The following is a 17528-nucleotide window of genomic DNA, read 5'->3' on the forward strand; positions in this document are numbered from 1 at the left end:
CAGAGAAAGCACAAACTTTGTCTCATAGATTATGGAAAGATGATTTTTCTTCTTTTTCAACTTCTGATTGCCAGGTTTTGTGTCTTCTGATGAGAAAACATAGTAGGTATTCGATCGGGTTTTAACTAAATCAACCTAAACAAAAACTGGTTCAACTCGATTCAATCAGATTATAAAATAAAAGAAAAAGTCATTGAAAAAAATTGCTTGAAAGAGAAGAAAAATTGTTAGAAGTCTGATGTGACAACATTGATGAATGAGTTCAAGGATTAATAGAATGAAATCCACCCCTAAATACATAATATCAATAATAGTGGATCTACTTCTTTTTATTTATAATCTGAAACGGACAATTACCATCCCTATCCATTTTTTCACATCAAAGTCAACAAAGAAAATATTATCCTTTGGTGGGTTAAAAATAGGCTTTCCAGTTACACTGTGCTTTCACCTTTGGACTCTGGCTTCTGCTTCTGCTATATATAAGGGGTTCTTTTCTTTTCTTTGCTCCTTCAGGGGAAACCAGGAGTGGTAAAAATAGAAAATTACTGTTCAAAGAAGTTACAACTACACATTAACGGTGATGGGATCTTCTTCTCTATGCTTTTCTTTGTTTCTTTCTTTAATCTGTGGTCCAACTTTTCAACTACTGAATTGAAAGACAAATAATACAACAAAGAAAGGAATGGCTGACCCACTTCCTTCAGTCTTTTTATGTATGCATTTTGTATGGTAGCAAATAGTATTGTATCAAGGGATGGTGATGACGTGAGGATGATCATGATAATGGTGGTGATGATAAAGATGTGTGATTATAGAGGCAATGGTGGTTCTCTACAGTACTGATCTCTGATGAAAGTAGTTCGTTTGGTTCCACTCCTCGGTCTTCCTGTAGAAACAGATGAAAACAACCACAACAAACCAACTTACTTCAGTACCATACATCAAAAAATTTTGTATCATCGTGAAGATTACAAATCTGCACAAGAGAATCCAAAGCTGAGGATTGACCTAAGCAAAGGAAGCTAAATTCCAACTGGGCATGTGGGCCCGCCTGTGCCAGTATACAGGCCTATAGCTCCGTGGCCTGATGAAAACCTGAATTTAATCACCAAAATGAATTAAGATAAGAAGAATCACTGATAGTATGATGATTAAAAGTTTTAATTTTTTATTATTGACCTTGGCATTTGACAGTTAAAGGATTTGAAAGATGCCCTGTCTAGTGAATCATTAGCAGGAAGTAAGTTTGAAGTGACCAAATTATTGTTAGCAGAAGATGATTCATCTTTTTCAGCTCCATTGGCAATACTGGAGAAAGCTGACAAGTACTCTGAACACCCTTTGGTTGGAGATGCAAAGGGACTATCAGGGAGATTGTGCTCCAAACTGTAATCATCAATTGGTGAAACAAATATTATGAAAACCAAACATAATATTACCAAATTCATATTCGAGACCTAAAGATACTTACATTTCTGGCAAATCACCATCTTCACCGTTGGAGCTCTCCTTTCCACTGCCATTCTCTTCACTGCTGGCTGTTTCTTTGCCAATGGAAGCATTTGTTGTTTGCTTCTCCGAGAAAGGGCTCACAGAAAAAGATGGCAAAGGGCTTGAACCATTTTCTGCAATTAATATAAAAAATTCCAATTCTCAATTTCCTAAGCTGATGGATTTCTAACAGAGTAGATGAGATATAGTGATTTTTTTTTTTTTTTACAGAAAATTACCTTGGTGAAGTTCTGAGCCGCTGCTCTGGAATGGAGGAAAAACTAGATTTTGATGGAAAAGACTTGGAGAGTGGGTTGGGGATGGAATAGGACTGCCTGTGGAAAGAGCCCTGTGATGGTGATGCTTATTCTTAACATCAAGAAGTTGCAGGCCCATCAATCTTCTGCTTTGAAGCTCGAGGGCTTGCTGCAAATCAGCTTGCTCTTCCATTTTCCTCCTCCATAGCGTGTCCTGGGTGTTATTGTAGAAGATGCTTGCCCCTACAAAGTTAAAGAGAGTAACAATCAGTACAAAATTTTTTTATAAAAAAAAAAAAGAAAAACAAAAATGGGTTTGTAATTACCCTGAAGATCAAAAGGGTCCCTTGAATCAAGGCCAGTTGGAGTTGCACATGGAGAGAACTCTCCTCTATCAACTTGTTGTTGCTGTTGTTGCTTCCTGCAAATACATAGCAAAAGAAAATTTTCGTTAAGAAAACTAAGAAAATAAGAGCCAGTAAAAGAATGAGATTTAGAGTTGAAGGTAGAGAGTGCCTGTACTTGTCTGGAACTTTGCCTTTCTCCTTGTATGGCTTAACAAGCACTCGTGCATCACAGACAAAATGAGGGTTACCTTTGGCTAGAATAATCTTCACCGTCTCTGGAAAAACAAAAGTAACAAATCCAAACATCCTCTTCTGCTGGTATGGAATCCTCACATCTTGCACAGGCCCATACATTCTTCAAAATCAAAAGAAGCAATTGAATTCAGCCTCAAAGTTTTTTCAAGTTTGCAGAAACACCGACAAACTAAAGCTAGCTAAGTACTAAACAAAACCTGAAGTAACTTGAAACATCTTCCTCTCTGAATGTGCTATCAGCTGGAAAAGTCAAATAGATCTGTCTTGAAGCTGGGTTCACCAGGCTCGAAAAATCATTTCTTTCGAGCCGAGTTCGGGCAAATTTGTGCATATCTTCATTCATCATCAAAGCAGCCGCGGCCCTATACCATTGAAATTAAAATTGTAAGAAACTTTTGTTAATTGACTCGTTTAAGAGTACAACGAACACTACTGAAATGGCTCTGTTTATACCTCTGGGTATCATTTTGTTGCTGTTGAAGAAACAGGTTCATGCTTTTTGGAGAGTAAGGAAAAGAAGAACCACCCATAAGATGTGAAGCAGCAGCAGCTAGTCTTTGTTGCTGAACTTGAGCTGCAGACTTAGATCTAAGAATCTCATGGCACTGGTCCATGGTCTCAATCTTGCTCAGTGAACCCACCAGCGGTGCGCCATCTGAACTCATCATAGCAGCACCACTTGAATCACCGTGAATAAATCTGCAATTGCTTCCATTCTTGCAATACCCTCTAGCATAATACAAACATGGTCTCCATCCAAATCCTGAGTTCAAATCCTCAGCTGACCCCAACACATCACTCACTGAACAGCTCCGTCTATGAACTAAGCTGCCTCCCCAGTAAGAAGAGAAGAGCACTGAGTCACCGTTTGGTGGGCTAGATGACAAGTCAAGTTGTGGGTAGAACAAGTCTTGGTTTTTGTTAACAAGACTTGGTGAGTTATCATTGAGAAAGGAAAGGTGGTCTTGGAGTTTAATATCATCGATGATATCATTGGAGCCTCCCCCTCCATTAGCATAGAAAGGTAAAGCTGAGGAATTCATTTTACTACTAGTGTTTGGTGTAATTAAGTCATCAGGGTTGGGAAGATCATGAGATAAAGCACCCCAAGGAGAGGTTCCACCTGAAGAAGAAGAAGGATTTGGTATGGTGAGAGGTGTGAGAGTGTTTGCTAGAAGACGAGAAGAAGAAGAAGAGTTCTGTCTAGAAATATTAACTGGGTTGTTGGGCATGAAAGGAGATGGAGAAGGTGGAGTTGAAGGTGAGTTTGGAGAGTTGGAAGGAAGACCGAGTTCTTTCCTGGCTTTAAGTATGAGTGAATGGACAAGAGCTTCAGGACCAAAAGCCAATCTAATCATTTCTTTCTCACCATGATCTTGAATGAGAAGTAGACCCATGATTTTAGAGGCATTTTCAGGATCTAAGTTTTGGATTCTTGAGAAAACAATTCTTGTTGCTTCATAACCGTCCATGGTTGGATGATGGATTCACAGTAGATTTCCACACCAACTACCCCACTCTTCAAATGCTATGTGGTTAAGTACAAGTTTCTGGCTTTATGAGGGTGAGTGAGTGGGGAGCTAAGGGTTATGGTATGTAAGCAAGGCCTCTCGTTACAAGCAAAACTTCTTTCTCAACAAACAAACCCTACCTACCAAAAGTGAGTAGAACAAGCGCAGTGCCTCTCCTTTTTCTTTTCTAATCCTGCAAAACCCAAGAAAAGAAAGGTAAGAAAAGAGATAAAAAAGATTGTATTCTCGTGTGGTGATTAAAAGAAGAAAACTTGAAAGAACCAAGAGAGGCATGATGATGCTGAGAGTTGCCTTTGTTACAAGGAAAAGAAAACCATGGTAGCTAGTGTTTGAAACTTGAAACTAGACATTTCTTAATAAAGCAAACAAGAGTAAGAGCAGAAAAGTTGCAGTAATAACTAATAAGAAAAGAAATAGTAGCACAACAATCTCATAAAAATCACTTAATAAGCTCAAGCTCTTTCTTAGTTCAAGTTCCAAATTAAAATTGAAACCCAGTTCTGGGCATGTTAGTACGGCTTACCAAAATGAGAGGTATAAGAAAACACCGCTTTGGCTTCAGCTGTTCCTTTCTTCAGTCTTTGAATTTTTTTCCGTTTCTTTTTGCTATATGGTGGCAGAACTAGAGCTGAAGCTGCTGTGTATATTGGGCTCTGAGCAATCAGTGGGCAGTCAAAGCTAAAATCTCTCTCCTTCCCTAGGCTCTTTCAACACTCACAGCCCTCTCTCTCTCTCTCTTCTTGAGTTTATAAAAAAAGAAAAATAAAAGAATGGTCTGAGTGGCAGTGAGAGGAGCGTGTGGGGAGTTGGGAGGCTTGAGTGGATCCAGATCTATGTGCCCTTGAAATACTGCACGTTCTCTTGCTCCTCCAAACCCCTGACACACAATTACTCTTTCTGTTTATTACAACAGCAGTAAGCTTAAATGCAAATGCAATTTCTCTCTGTCCACATGCATCTTCAATCAGTGCCTTACACGCACCAATCCTTCATTCCTAGGGGCCCCAAATCAAAATCCTATCGGCAGCTCCAATTGGGTCTGTGTTGAGATGTGCTTAAGAATCCATTTAGGTTCTGCCTTTGGAGGGAGGGAGGGAGGGCCAGTCAATGCCTCTCCAATCAATTTTATCTCTCAAAATAGGCCAAATGACTATTTCCCACCCAAGGTATGCTGTAATGACGAGTTTCCACCCTTTAACTATGGAAACACCAAACACCCACCCATGGCCGGTTAGATTTAACCAAACCCTAACGGTGGTAAATTTAATTGCATTTCCCCCCCTAAAAGTTTAAAAACTAACATTTTTTCCCTAAGCTAAGTTTGAAAATATTGCATTTCCCCCCCTAGGGTTTATTTCCAAACCCTTCCAATTTCCAAACCCTTTTCCGTCGCTTTCTCCGGCGCCATCACCGGCCGTCTTCCCCTCCCGACGGTTTCTCTTCCACCGACGGCGCCTCTCAACTCGACCTCAACGTATCCGACGCAGAGATAAGCCGTCTGGGAAGAGAAATCGTCTTCGTCGTCTGGGAAGACGATTGTCTTCCCAGATGAAGACGACTCGTCTTCCCAGAGGACGACGAGTCGTCTCGTCGTCTCGTCTTCGTCTGGGAAGACGTCGTCTTCCCAGACGACGACGACGACTGGGAAGACGAAGAACTTCGTCTTCCCCGACGAAGTTCTTCGTCTTCCACAGCTTCTCCGACTCCGATTGGAAGTCCAAATGGGAGGAAAGAGTTCTCTGGAAGGTGAGGATGCTTCGGGAGGGAGAGACCGTCGGCAGTGGAGCCGGAGACCGTCGGCAATGCTTCGGGAGGGTGAAACTGCGATTTTTGAAAACTTAGGCTGGGGGGGGAATTTTAGTTTTTAAAGTTTAGGGGGGCAAAATATATTCTATTTTAGTTTATTTTTAATATTCTAGAGAAAATGACAATTTTACCCTTGTCACCGTTAGGATTTGGTTAAATCTAACCGGCCATGGGTGGGTGTTTGGTGTTTCCATAGTTAAAGGGTGGAAACTCGTCATTACAGCATACCTTGGGTGGGAAATAGTCGTTTGGCCCTCAAAATAATAATAAGAAAAAGAGTCTCTCTAATTAAGCACATCATTTTGTGGGCATTTGTTGTCATGTCATGTCCCCACCTACACTATATTTTTTAGAGTCTCTCTCTTTCTCTTTGGTTTTTAAGTTTTTTTTCTTGCTTAATTATTATGCTCTGTTACTGTTGATAGTATAATTTGATAATGTACCTAGATAATAAGACGACATTGGAGACGGCAATCGGTAATCAAATCAATTAATCAATAATTACATCAATTAATTATTTATAAATAATATTAAATATTTTAAATATATAATTTATATTATTTTAATAATATTATTAATTATGTATGATAATATATATATATTTAAAATTGATTGATAAAATTTCAAATATAATTTTTTATATTAATTATTTAAATTATCTGATTTAATTTATTTAAATCTAAAAATAATTTTTAAAAAAATTAAAACTATTTTTATTGACGGATGATAATTTAATTGGTTAGATCAATTAATTCAATTGATTTTTAAAATCATCCTTCAATAAAAATAGTGAGTATACCCAAATAAAAGAGAGGATTCAAAACTTGTTAGAGGTTAATTAAAATTTTAATTTATTAAGTAAAGTGGTATTAATTATTAGACCTAAAATTTCTTTTTTATTTAATTTAATGGGTTTATCTCACCTAATTTAAAAAATAACATACAACTAAATTAGAAAAAAAAGATTGATTAGGGGTTTTTTATGTTTGATATAATTAATTTAAATTTAATTAGATTAAAAAATTTATTTTTCACTGAACGTGAAAAAGGATAATATGACTTTAGTAAAAAGAAAGTTGATCTTTTCATAGGATAGGAGGCATTAGAAAAAAATCAAAGGGTGTTGGAATTTGCATGGATAGCTAGCATGGTTGTTTTAGACATATCCTTTTTATGATTTGTCTTTTCAAGTTACCCCACAACATCAAAAAAATCATGCCTAAATCTCTCTCTTTTTTTAATTTGTATGCATATATGATGAAATTACACTTTCTTTTACCCTTTTTCTCATAATTGTTCATCTTTGTAAACTTAAGCTTGGTCATTTGGATATGATCAACAAAGAAAAAGAAGAATAAGCTCAACTTTCAACCTGTTGTGATAGTAAAGTGAGCTTCAAAAGTTTTGGCATTCATGAAAGAGGTAGAGAAACAGTAGAGCCTTTTCAACATGGGGTGTAGAGAATATCATTTTTCTTTAAAGTTATCATCGGTTGTAGAGTTAATCATAAGATCTGAGATTTGATTTACTTAATGTGATTAATTTTACTAAAAAAAGTGATTTAACTTGAATAGAACTTCTTATTACAAAAAACATATATATATATATATATATATATATATATATATATATATATATATATATATTAGTTAGTTACAATTACATACAATGTTTTTATATCAAAAAGAAATCATATTTACAAATTTTTTTACGAATTTATCCATACAAACTAATAAATTTTAATATAATTGGATAATTTTACATACAATAAAACTACATACACTTTAAAAAAGTCTTAATTTAAATACTAATGATATAATTAAATGATTTTAGATTAAAGATAAGTAACACATAATTATACGATATCATATCATCATTAATACCTAAATTAATATTTATTATAAGTGCATATAATTTTACTTTTTTAATTAAAAATAAAATAAATAATTATATTATCTAAATACATTAAAATTCACAAGTTTATTTGAATGTTAATAAAACAACATTTATAATCCCATTAGAACACCCAAATTTATCTGAATAAGTTATCATGCCAATCTTCTCAAACATAATTACTACAAAAGAAAATTTTCATAAATAATAAGAGGCAATTGTCTTAAAGTAAATAAATTAACTAGGGAAAGTCTATTTCATCCTAATTAGCTCATTAGTTGCAATTAAAGTATATTATTAAACTTAACCTCTATCCAGAATGTATGAACAGAATTAATTTTATATATATATATATATATATATATATATATATGATAGATAAGATTAGATAAGATAAGATAAGATACCAATTATCAAGTAGCTCTTCTCTCATTACCACTGGTATGCATATGGCAAGAGAAACTATAAAGTGAAAGTGATTAGCAATGGCACAATGGATTACATAATTTAACTTAAAACCTTAATGAAGTTTTAATTAGTAGTTACAATATTTTAGAGGAATCTGATGGATACTAATAAAATTATGTGTACTAATAATAAATATTATTTTATCTTAAATTTAAAATTATTTATTCATCGATAATATATAAATTAATACTTATTATTAATATATATAATTTTATTAATAAAACTAAATTGAGTCAAACCAATTTTTAAGGTTGAATCGTTTTAATTCAAATCTAACCTTACGTCATAGATACTGAATAGAGATATGCATGTTAACTTTCAAGGTTAATCATCTTTCAGCTATTACTAAACCGGCCACTATCATGGTTTGCTGCTATACCAAACTCGGTGAAAAAAAGGTAAAGTGGGTGTCTTTGCATGGCCAGGCAAGTTACCAAACCAGAAAGAGACGGAGGGAGGAAGATGGACATGACATGGATTAAATGCAGCCGTGAGCAAACTAATGGCAAACGTTAGTATAATTATGATATGCTTGCACAGATGCTTTTGAAAGAGATGCTCAAAGTATTATCGGAACTCTTAAATAAATATCATATTAATAAAATATAAAAAATAATATTAAATATATATATATATTATAATAAAAAATATGATTAAATAACATTTAAACTTCGAAACTTCCCAGGCGATTTCTGAAGCCCCAAAATAAAACGTTAACGGCTAAAAAACAATAATATACAATGGGGTAGGATGTTATCATTACTGTAGTAGATATCAAAAGTAAAGAGAAGAGACATAAATTTTTGTGTTCCCTAGAAAAGCGACTTTGTGAAAAGATAGTAAATTATTTACCTGTTTCTGTGTGCCCTCCCTTAATTTATGCTGTTTTCATCTCCTAATTTATTACCTGTATAACTTCAATTAACCCCCCTTTGTATTTCTGATTTACATCTTCTTTCTACTGTTTGCTTCTCTTCTTTTGTACCGCTTGTTAATCCCACCTTGTCCAACCCAAAGGGGGTATAAATGAGTCGAATTTGAATTTATTATCATTCGGTTTGATGAGTTCATGAACTCATGCTTTGGACAAGAAATATCAATAAACCCTTATAAATTGTAAATTTTAGGCCTTATACTTTGAATATAATAAATAAATAATATAAGATTTGAATTTAATTATTTGAATTTTGAAAGATTTAAAATAATTTTTCAAATTAAGTTTGAGTTAATCAATTGTATCACAAGTTGAGAACTTAATGGCTCGATAAGCTTGACTAGTCTACATTTATGTCATAGAGTCAAGGTCGAGCTAAACACTACTAAACTAAGGTCGACCATATTACAACTTTAGTTCCAACAAAATTGAACAATAATCAATATTGATAGGATGTTTTACACCCTTATCATATCAACCCTCTTATTTGTCTTCAATTCTCAATTTCTCATTTTTTTTCCACATGTATATAATATATGAATAATATTACGAACACTAATAATTGATGGGTACAAACATAAGTATATATATTGATGTATCATTATATAATTTTATTTTATTTTATCTCCAAATTTAAAATCACCTAACTACATGATGCATGACATGTCAATATATATATTCGTATTTATACAAATTATTAATACATAAAGTATCATTGATAATATTTTGTGAAAAGGGTTTCGTTATCGTATATGGTTGTATCAATATATAAATGTTCAATTTGTAAAATCGCAACATTATCTAGTAAACCAAAATGTAAAACTCCATAAATATTTGTATAATGGATGTAGATAGTATGGCTAAATTTGAACTGAGCCGATTTAGTTCAAAAGCCAACTTTGCTCAAATTTATTTAGGTTAAAACTAAAACTTGAGCTTGAAGGGTTGAATTGTTTTTTAAATCAAACCGAATTTGAGTTAGGAATAGTTTGACTCAAAAGTCAGACAAATTACTTGATTTAATTAAAGTTTGATTTACAACTCAATTCAAATAATGTCAAACAGCATCGTTTAACAATTACTAAAATGATATTGTTTTCTCTATTATTAAGTAAAATAACGTTGTTTTATCAGTGAGTTATAAAGTTGAGTCACAAATTCCAATCATCAACTCGAACTGAAGCTTCTAATTATGAACTTAAGAATCGATTCAAATTCAAATTATTTGTAACTTTAGCTGAACGAATTCAAATTAAAATTGATCTGAATAGTTTTTTATTCAAATTAAACTCAAATTAGAGGATGTTTGAGTTCAATTCAATTCGTATCCATTCTAAGAATATGGTTTACTAAAAATAATAATAAAGGTGATAGAGAAGGAATTGTTTACTCATATTGTTGACCTACTTAGTGGGAGAGGTCCATATTTATGGAGGGTCTTTTATGAAATTTGCAAAATGTTTTCTGTTTATTCAAATTAGCCACTGCCTTGGATAATGGTTTCATTATTTGTGATTACCTTTTGGCTAAATAAAGAAAGAAAGAATTTATAAGTGGCGACCCAACAACTCCTTATTGTTTATTCTTTTACTTCTATATGATTGGTAAGATCGGGGCCCACCTAAATGTTCCATCAAATGAACAGAAAAAAATAAACATATAAAGACTAATTTCAACGCAAATAATTGAGTTCCAAATGTGGAACTTTCTGGTAAACTAATAAAACAACATGAGACTGATTTACGCAATTTAGTTAATAAAACTTATATCTAAAATCTTTTCTTATAAAAATAATTTTGAAGTTAAAAAAAAAAATTTCCGACTTATATACAAATTTAAAATAATATAATATTAAATAAATTATTTATTAAATTTAGTATAAAATTTAATTTTAAATTTTTATTATCATAGGAGAAATTTTATCCTTTAAAAAAAAAAAAGAACTTAAACTTAACTAAATCTAAATAAGGGTTGAAGTAAATCTAAAAAATTCATCTCGAACTAGTGATAAGTTATTAGATAAGCCAGTAAAAATTGAATTGATAGAAAAAATAATCAAAAACAAATAAGAAGATTATAGCCGTATAAAGTTGAACGGGGGGAGACGATGATCATAAAAAAATTGACAATATATAATAAAAAGTTTGTCCTTAGCGAGGACAAGGTCTGCTTCATGGTAGACGAAAAATTAGACTTTATACTATGGAGGGGATGTATTTATACATAAAATTAATATAAATTTATGTGCCAAGGTCCCACGAACAATTTTGGCGCATGATTAAATTATCCTAAGGTTGTTTTAACTCATTAAATTATATATATTATATAGTTGAATTTCACACAAATTTTCACGTAGGATATATTTTGTCTCCCTCTTTGTCTAGCTCTGGTACTAAAAATCCGTTTCTTCCACATGTCGATAATAATAGTGACCAAATTATTTATTTATTATTATTTATAAAATTAGGTGAATCTAATTTTAAATATTTGATAAATATTTTAATTTTATAATAATATATTAATTGATTACTTAAAATTGAGTGTTTATAGAATTGTCTTAATTTTCTGTAATAGATTTGATTTGAGTTTGGATTGATTCCAAACTTGATTTGGTTCAGCTTATCCACACCATTCAAGAGAAAAATGAATGATAGGAGAAATAGGGTTAGCATGATTTTCATGGGGGAAGTGAGTAAAAGATTGAAAATCAAAAGGTGGCGACAAGATCAGAGCTTTAAATCAAAGATGGGGAAAGGCAAAGGAGCGAGCACATCATCTTTCAACTCGATCACGACTCAGATACATCACCATTCTGATATGATCATATCGATCATCTGTCCCTTTCCATCTAGATTTTACATTCATTATTTCTCCACTGTAATGCTATCTAAATTATTGCCACTATTATTTTTTATTCCATTTTGACAAAATATCCTTATACACAGTCATCAACAAGATTCATAGTTGCCAATGATTTGTTTAATAGAAATCACTGTCTAAGGATTTTATTCTGTGAGCGAAAATAATCTCTCAAGATTCAACAAACTCTCCTGAAAATTTTCCAGCATAAGAGGAAGGAGTCTAGCAGAAAAGTTGTAAATAAGTTGCGGGTAGCGAGTAGAGGGAATATGAGCCCCCCTTTTTTTTTTTTTTTTATAGTTGTAATCAATTACAAGAATTAGGTTTTGTATTTATCTGGAATCCAGCACCGATTTACATATGAATTAGGTTTTTACCGAGTTCTTGTATGTGCGAGACCAATTTGACTAACCTTTTACATATTCTCCTTGTGTCCAGGTTTAAAATGGAAGAGATGATGGGGTAAAATCAATAGGATAAAACACAGAGGAATGATAAAAAGGAGAGGAAACTTTGAAGTTAAAAAATAAATGGAAAAAAAAAGCACATTGTAAAGAGGAATCTTTCAACACTGACGAATGATTACAAAAAAGAGAAGGAGAAATGATAAAAGAGACAAATAAATTCTGAGATGCATGCAATGGAAAGGAAGGTAGAAATTAAAAGGATGTGAGAAAGATGGTAGAGGAAAATAGCGACAGGACAAGTTATGTTAAGAGAAGGAGCCAGAGACACCCATGTGCCTTTCTGTGATGCTTCTTCTTAGAGGTAGTTAAATCACAATATTTATCATTCTGACAGCACTTGAGTCTTGATCTTTAATGGTGCAGCCGCAGCCGCTGCCATGAATCATTCATATGATATAGGCCCCTTGCTACTGTTAAAAAATTATAGCAGTATCTTGGGTCAAATAACGAGACCGGTATTGTTTCTCTTCGTTCTATTATTAAATTTTGCATCCAAACTATGTTTTAACATAAGTTTATCGGTTATCTAATTAATTTTATTTTAATATTTTTTTATTATATAAAATAGTTATATATATTCGATATATTTATATAAATATTTCATACCAACAGTAAAAAAGTTATATATTGATACATCTTACATTATTTAAAATGCTAAAATAAAACTATTTAAATAATCAATGAGAGTCTAAACTTTTAATATGTGTTCTTGATTATAAAACTCAAAAATAAAATTATTATAAATTATGTCTAAAACTGATAATGTGTCGTGTAATTAGAAAAAATTAAAAGTTAAGAAGTTTTTAAGGGTTGAAGGTTAAGAAGTTCAAAGCGAAATTCATTGTGAAATTTTAGTATTGTGAAAATGGAACTCCTCTCATTTTTAATTTACAAATTTTTTCTAGCTCTCTTTTCTACTTAAAATTAAGTTATTTTATTGTGGAATTCATACTTTTCCTTAAATATTTCTTAGATTGTAATAGTATTCAAACTTCAGTTTTTTAAAATAAATGAGCGGATCTCTCTTAATATTTCTTTGTTATTGTTTTTTAAATTATATATATTATTCAATTTTTTATACATTTTAGTAAATGAGACAAATCTGTTTTAAGAAAATTACGTTACGATATTAAACCTAAATTTATTATAATTTTTATTATCGGTTTTTAACTGATCATATTAAAGGTTTAATTGCTCACAATCCTTAAGTCTGTGGCTTACTTGCCCGGAATTATAATTGAGCTCAAAATGCTGAGACATCTGGCTGTCTGATCCTATCCTATCATCTTTTGGTTTTTGATGTGATGCATTCAAGTTTCCATGAGGCTTCATTTCAGGAAAACATTTCTAAATTTCGACGGGAGATAGTTTATATATGTTTGTTCAAAGTCTTGTCTGTGCTGAGAAAGACCGATCATCTGAACCAGAAAATATATTAGATGACGTCCTCCAGACATCACGCTGTTCAATCAAAGATGGACTCTGTGAATTAAAGTTAATTTATGATCAGAAAATGAACTAGGGATAGAGGCAGCTTCGGTTGCATCTTCTGCAGTTGGACTTGTGTTCAAAGGTTTACAAACAGATTCACACCTTCGGCATCATGGTTTGTCCATTTGATAATATTATTTATTTTTTTTATAATATTATTTATTAATTTAAATTAACTCAAATTTCAATTGAGTATTCTAAAATCGAGTTGAGCTTTGAACTAATTTTTATTTAATTCGATTCAAATTCACATTTTTAAGTGTGAATGCGATGAATATTTGGAGGGCCATGGTTAGAATGATAACTTGAAGAGGCTGAACATCCTTCATTTTTATAATCAACCAGGATAACATACGTTCTCTCTCAGATCGTGTGGAAAATTTTAAAGTCTCTTTCAGTGACTGTCGCCCATTAGATGAATAAATACTTGTCCATAGACTTGTTCCATAAAAGCATATATATATATATATATATATATATATATATATATGTAGACTTTGATTAACCAACTACTATCAACCATAAAAATTTCAAAATAAAACAATGCCCAATTGATGCCATTATTATTATATTTTTTTTTGTTGAAATAGTGTATCTTGCTGTTCAATATGAAAATTCCGATGAGCGGATTTCTTGAGATTTTTTAATGTATGAAATAAATATAGATAGTTATTAGCTTTATTTTGTATTTTGTCAAGGTAAAAAGAGTTAAGCTTGTAGTTCTAGCTCAAATTCTACTTCAAGTTTGAGTTTAAGCTAACCATTTTAGATTCAAATCAAATTCGAAATGACCCTTGTTTGGATTCGGCTTAACTAAATCCACCCATGAAGGTGATAATCAGTATTTACTGTAACATTTGAAGGAGACACACTTTTGGGCTATGCTTAGCTCTTGTGTACAACACCCACCTCAATCAATTGCTGGTCCACTTCAGCCCAATTCAATGTGGAGAAAAAAACAAAGCCTGGAAAATTCAGCTTGGTCTCAATCAAGAGGTAATCATAAAAAGTCTCCAACAAGAAGCAGCAGATTTTTTATACGAAACTTCAATGTACACATTCATTGACATGAACAAGAGAAAGTGCTTTCTAAAGACAGTTACCTTACAAGCTGCTCTGAGATATCAAAATGAAAAAGTAGAGTCCTCAAGTACAAAAGTTTCTGTTGAGCTGAAGCTGTTATGCACTATATATGTATAGATTTACAGTGACAACATTTGGAGATCTATATTAGTATATTTTAGTATCTAAAAACATTGATGTATATATGCAAAGATACTCCTGTATTCTATACTTTCGTAAATTACCAACATCAGTAAATCGAAGAAAATCTTACAAAATATTTCACTCTTTTTATTCAGCAGCTTGAGATGCAGATGATACCATTGCTTCGACCGCGTTGAAAGCCCATCCTTGATCAGCATTCATTATATGATCATGTCTGTTAACTAAACAATCTATTTTAGCAGGATGGCAATTTCCTTCCCACAATGCCACCATTTTCCCACTTCCACCGATATCAGTTTGTGAAGATGGCTCTGCTTGTGGATCAAAGCATGGTAGATCACCCTCACACCGAAGGCCGATTGTCCCGCCAGTATGCACACTGCAATCACCTTCCTTCATTATAGTTGAGGTATGACACTGCTTTTGGAATGGGAAAACACCTAACTCATCATCAATTTTTGCTTTAAGGTCTGCCAAAAGACCTCTCAACCTCAATACCTCAGCTTCAAGAATAGCTTGCCCTTGCAATTTCCTAACTAGTTGCTGGTTCAACAAACGCAATTTCTTGACTTCCTCTTCTAAATAAGCTGCGTGTGCCTTCTTTTTCTCCCGATACTTTCTAACAGCTTCTCTATTACCTAATGACCTTCTTGGTTTTAAACCAGAATGCTCTCTACCATTCGAGTGATCATGATCATGATCATGATCTTCTTCGGATGGAATAACTTGAGTGTGTGTATGGTAGCAAGTATGTGTATGCACAGCCACCTCAGGGCCAGGTGGGTTGCAAGTATGAGTGTGGGTACATGTTCTAGTGTTCTTCAACAATTCATCAAGAAATGAGTCCACAGAAGGAGAAGTTCCCAATTTTGCCATTAGAGCTTGATCTGAAAGCTCTACCTCTCCATCATTCATGTGTTCTTGCATAACAACAGAAGTGGATGAACTAATCTAAAACACCCAATTCTCCTGACACAACTACTCCAACAAGGCAATATCTTTGTGTAAGACTAAAATAATTAATCTTCTAGACAGCCAATTCATACAGTTCTCAATCAAAGTCAAAAGGTATGATTCTGATAATGGAAATAATAATTTTAGAAATTTCAAGAATATATGCAAAGAATCACAGCCAGCATGCAGAACCTAATCCACTAATTGTCCACAGCATCAGTGTTCATGATCAACGTATACTAATAAGCAAAGAAAAACCCTGTACTCAATCAAGAGTTGAGGGTTAAACAAAAGAAAACTAAGCTTTGTGAGCAATCTAAAGAATACACAACACAGGAGGAGATACTTGGTAAGAAGATAAAAGCAAAGCATAAAGGCAAAGAGCTTTGAAGTGGAACTCCCTCAACCACTGAAGAGAATCAAAGCTTCAAGTGGGGCAAGATGATAAAATTGTGGACTTGAACAGAAAGTTTACCTGTTTTTTTTCCAGTAAGATTCTCTGACCCTGATGATTTCATCTGTGAGCCACCTTTACTCATTTCTGATGGTACAATTGCACAGAAATTTTCTGGTTTTATCTGCGTGAAATATGAAAGTAAGTCAAGCGTAGGAAGACTAATCTGGCCGAAAAAAGAAGGCACAAAAGTAGAGATAACAGCTAAGTGGTTCAGAAAATAAGAGAAAATTTTGTTGTTGACTCTTTTCATTTGGCTTTCCATTGAATCTATTGTCATATTATATTATATTTTTCAATGTACAAGCCAATCACTTTTCAGTCTTGTGATAGAATCTTATTATCCCCCTTTATAGCTTTGGACTGAAGTGTTTCCCCTTTGCCATTTTTCCGATATCTGAAAACAACTACAGGACATTCAATTGGAGGAGCAAATTCATGCTTTATCAAATGCAGTTCTTTGTCGTTTCTGAGTAATCTGGATAGCCACCCCATTCCAGATCAGCTGAATAAAGAGCTTCTTGTTCTTCCAGTTAGCTTCAAAAGCAATTTTTTAGGGTAGTGGGTGGCACTTTGCACCTTAGATTCACCAGGGAAACTTGATTTTCATCCTCTTCTCTTTATTTCAGTTACTGCATAAGCTTTCATAAACTTGGCATGCACTTGGATTTGGTGTAACTAGTATGAACCGGGTAAACTTAAAATTAAGATGAAGTTATTCAACAAAGTTTTTAACATGTAACAAGTTATTGATGTAACAAGAGTCTTAAGGTAAAATGAGTTAAAAAACAAGAATATCAATAAAATAAAAAAGGTAAAATCGATAAGATCGGTAACAAAAATAATTATAAAAGTTAAATTACTATCTTAAATAAGTTATCGAAAGTGAAAATGAGAGTTAAGAGTGTAAGAAAATAAAAAAATCAATGTTGTAATTAATTGGACTGTGATAGGTGAGAAAGTATTGAAATTATATTAATTCTATAAGGTATAGGTCGAGTGAACCAAAATAAAGGTTATATTTTTAATTAGCTTAAATGTGATTGTTTGTTTTGTCTTATTATTTCTGCAAAAAATCAAGCATCTCATT

At 32.8% G+C, this 17528-nt stretch overlaps 2 protein-coding genes across 3 annotated transcripts; both read right to left on the reverse strand.

Moving 5' to 3' along the window:
• Positions 1 to 304: 304 nt before the first annotated feature.
• On the reverse strand, positions 305 to 4940 carry LOC123214168 (zinc finger CCCH domain-containing protein 46-like). Of its 2 annotated transcripts, none has more exons than XM_044633924.1 (10): positions 4409 to 4940; positions 2807 to 4057; positions 2551 to 2715; positions 2274 to 2453; positions 2078 to 2172; positions 1734 to 1994; positions 1475 to 1628; positions 1183 to 1389; positions 1012 to 1098; positions 305 to 889 (listed from the first exon to the last, which is right to left on the reverse strand). In XM_044633924.1, the coding sequence occupies exons 2-9, from the start codon at positions 3823 to 3825 to the stop codon at positions 1026 to 1028; spliced, it is 2154 nt and encodes a 717-aa protein (XP_044489859.1). In that variant the 5' UTR covers positions 3826 to 4057; positions 4409 to 4940; the 3' UTR covers positions 305 to 889; positions 1012 to 1025. The 2 variants fall into 2 exon arrangements, with proteins under 2 accessions (XP_044489859.1, XP_044489858.1); XM_044633923.1 differs by having other exon boundaries at positions 2268 to 2453; positions 4409 to 4939.
• Positions 4941 to 14806: 9866 nt separating this feature from the next.
• On the reverse strand, positions 14807 to 17122 carry LOC123213937 (basic leucine zipper 23-like). The gene is made up of 2 exons (XM_044633572.1): positions 16460 to 17122; positions 14807 to 16008 (listed from the first exon to the last, which is right to left on the reverse strand). Exon 2 carries the CDS (start codon positions 15955 to 15957, stop codon positions 15157 to 15159), a length of 801 nt encoding a protein of 266 aa, XP_044489507.1. The 5' UTR covers positions 15958 to 16008; positions 16460 to 17122; the 3' UTR covers positions 14807 to 15156.
• Positions 17123 to 17528: the final 406 nt, after the last annotated feature.

Source organism: Mangifera indica, chromosome 4, assembly GCF_011075055.1.
Source record: "Mangifera indica cultivar Alphonso chromosome 4, CATAS_Mindica_2.1, whole genome shotgun sequence".
Classification (NCBI taxonomy): domain Eukaryota; kingdom Viridiplantae; phylum Streptophyta; class Magnoliopsida; order Sapindales; family Anacardiaceae; genus Mangifera; species Mangifera indica.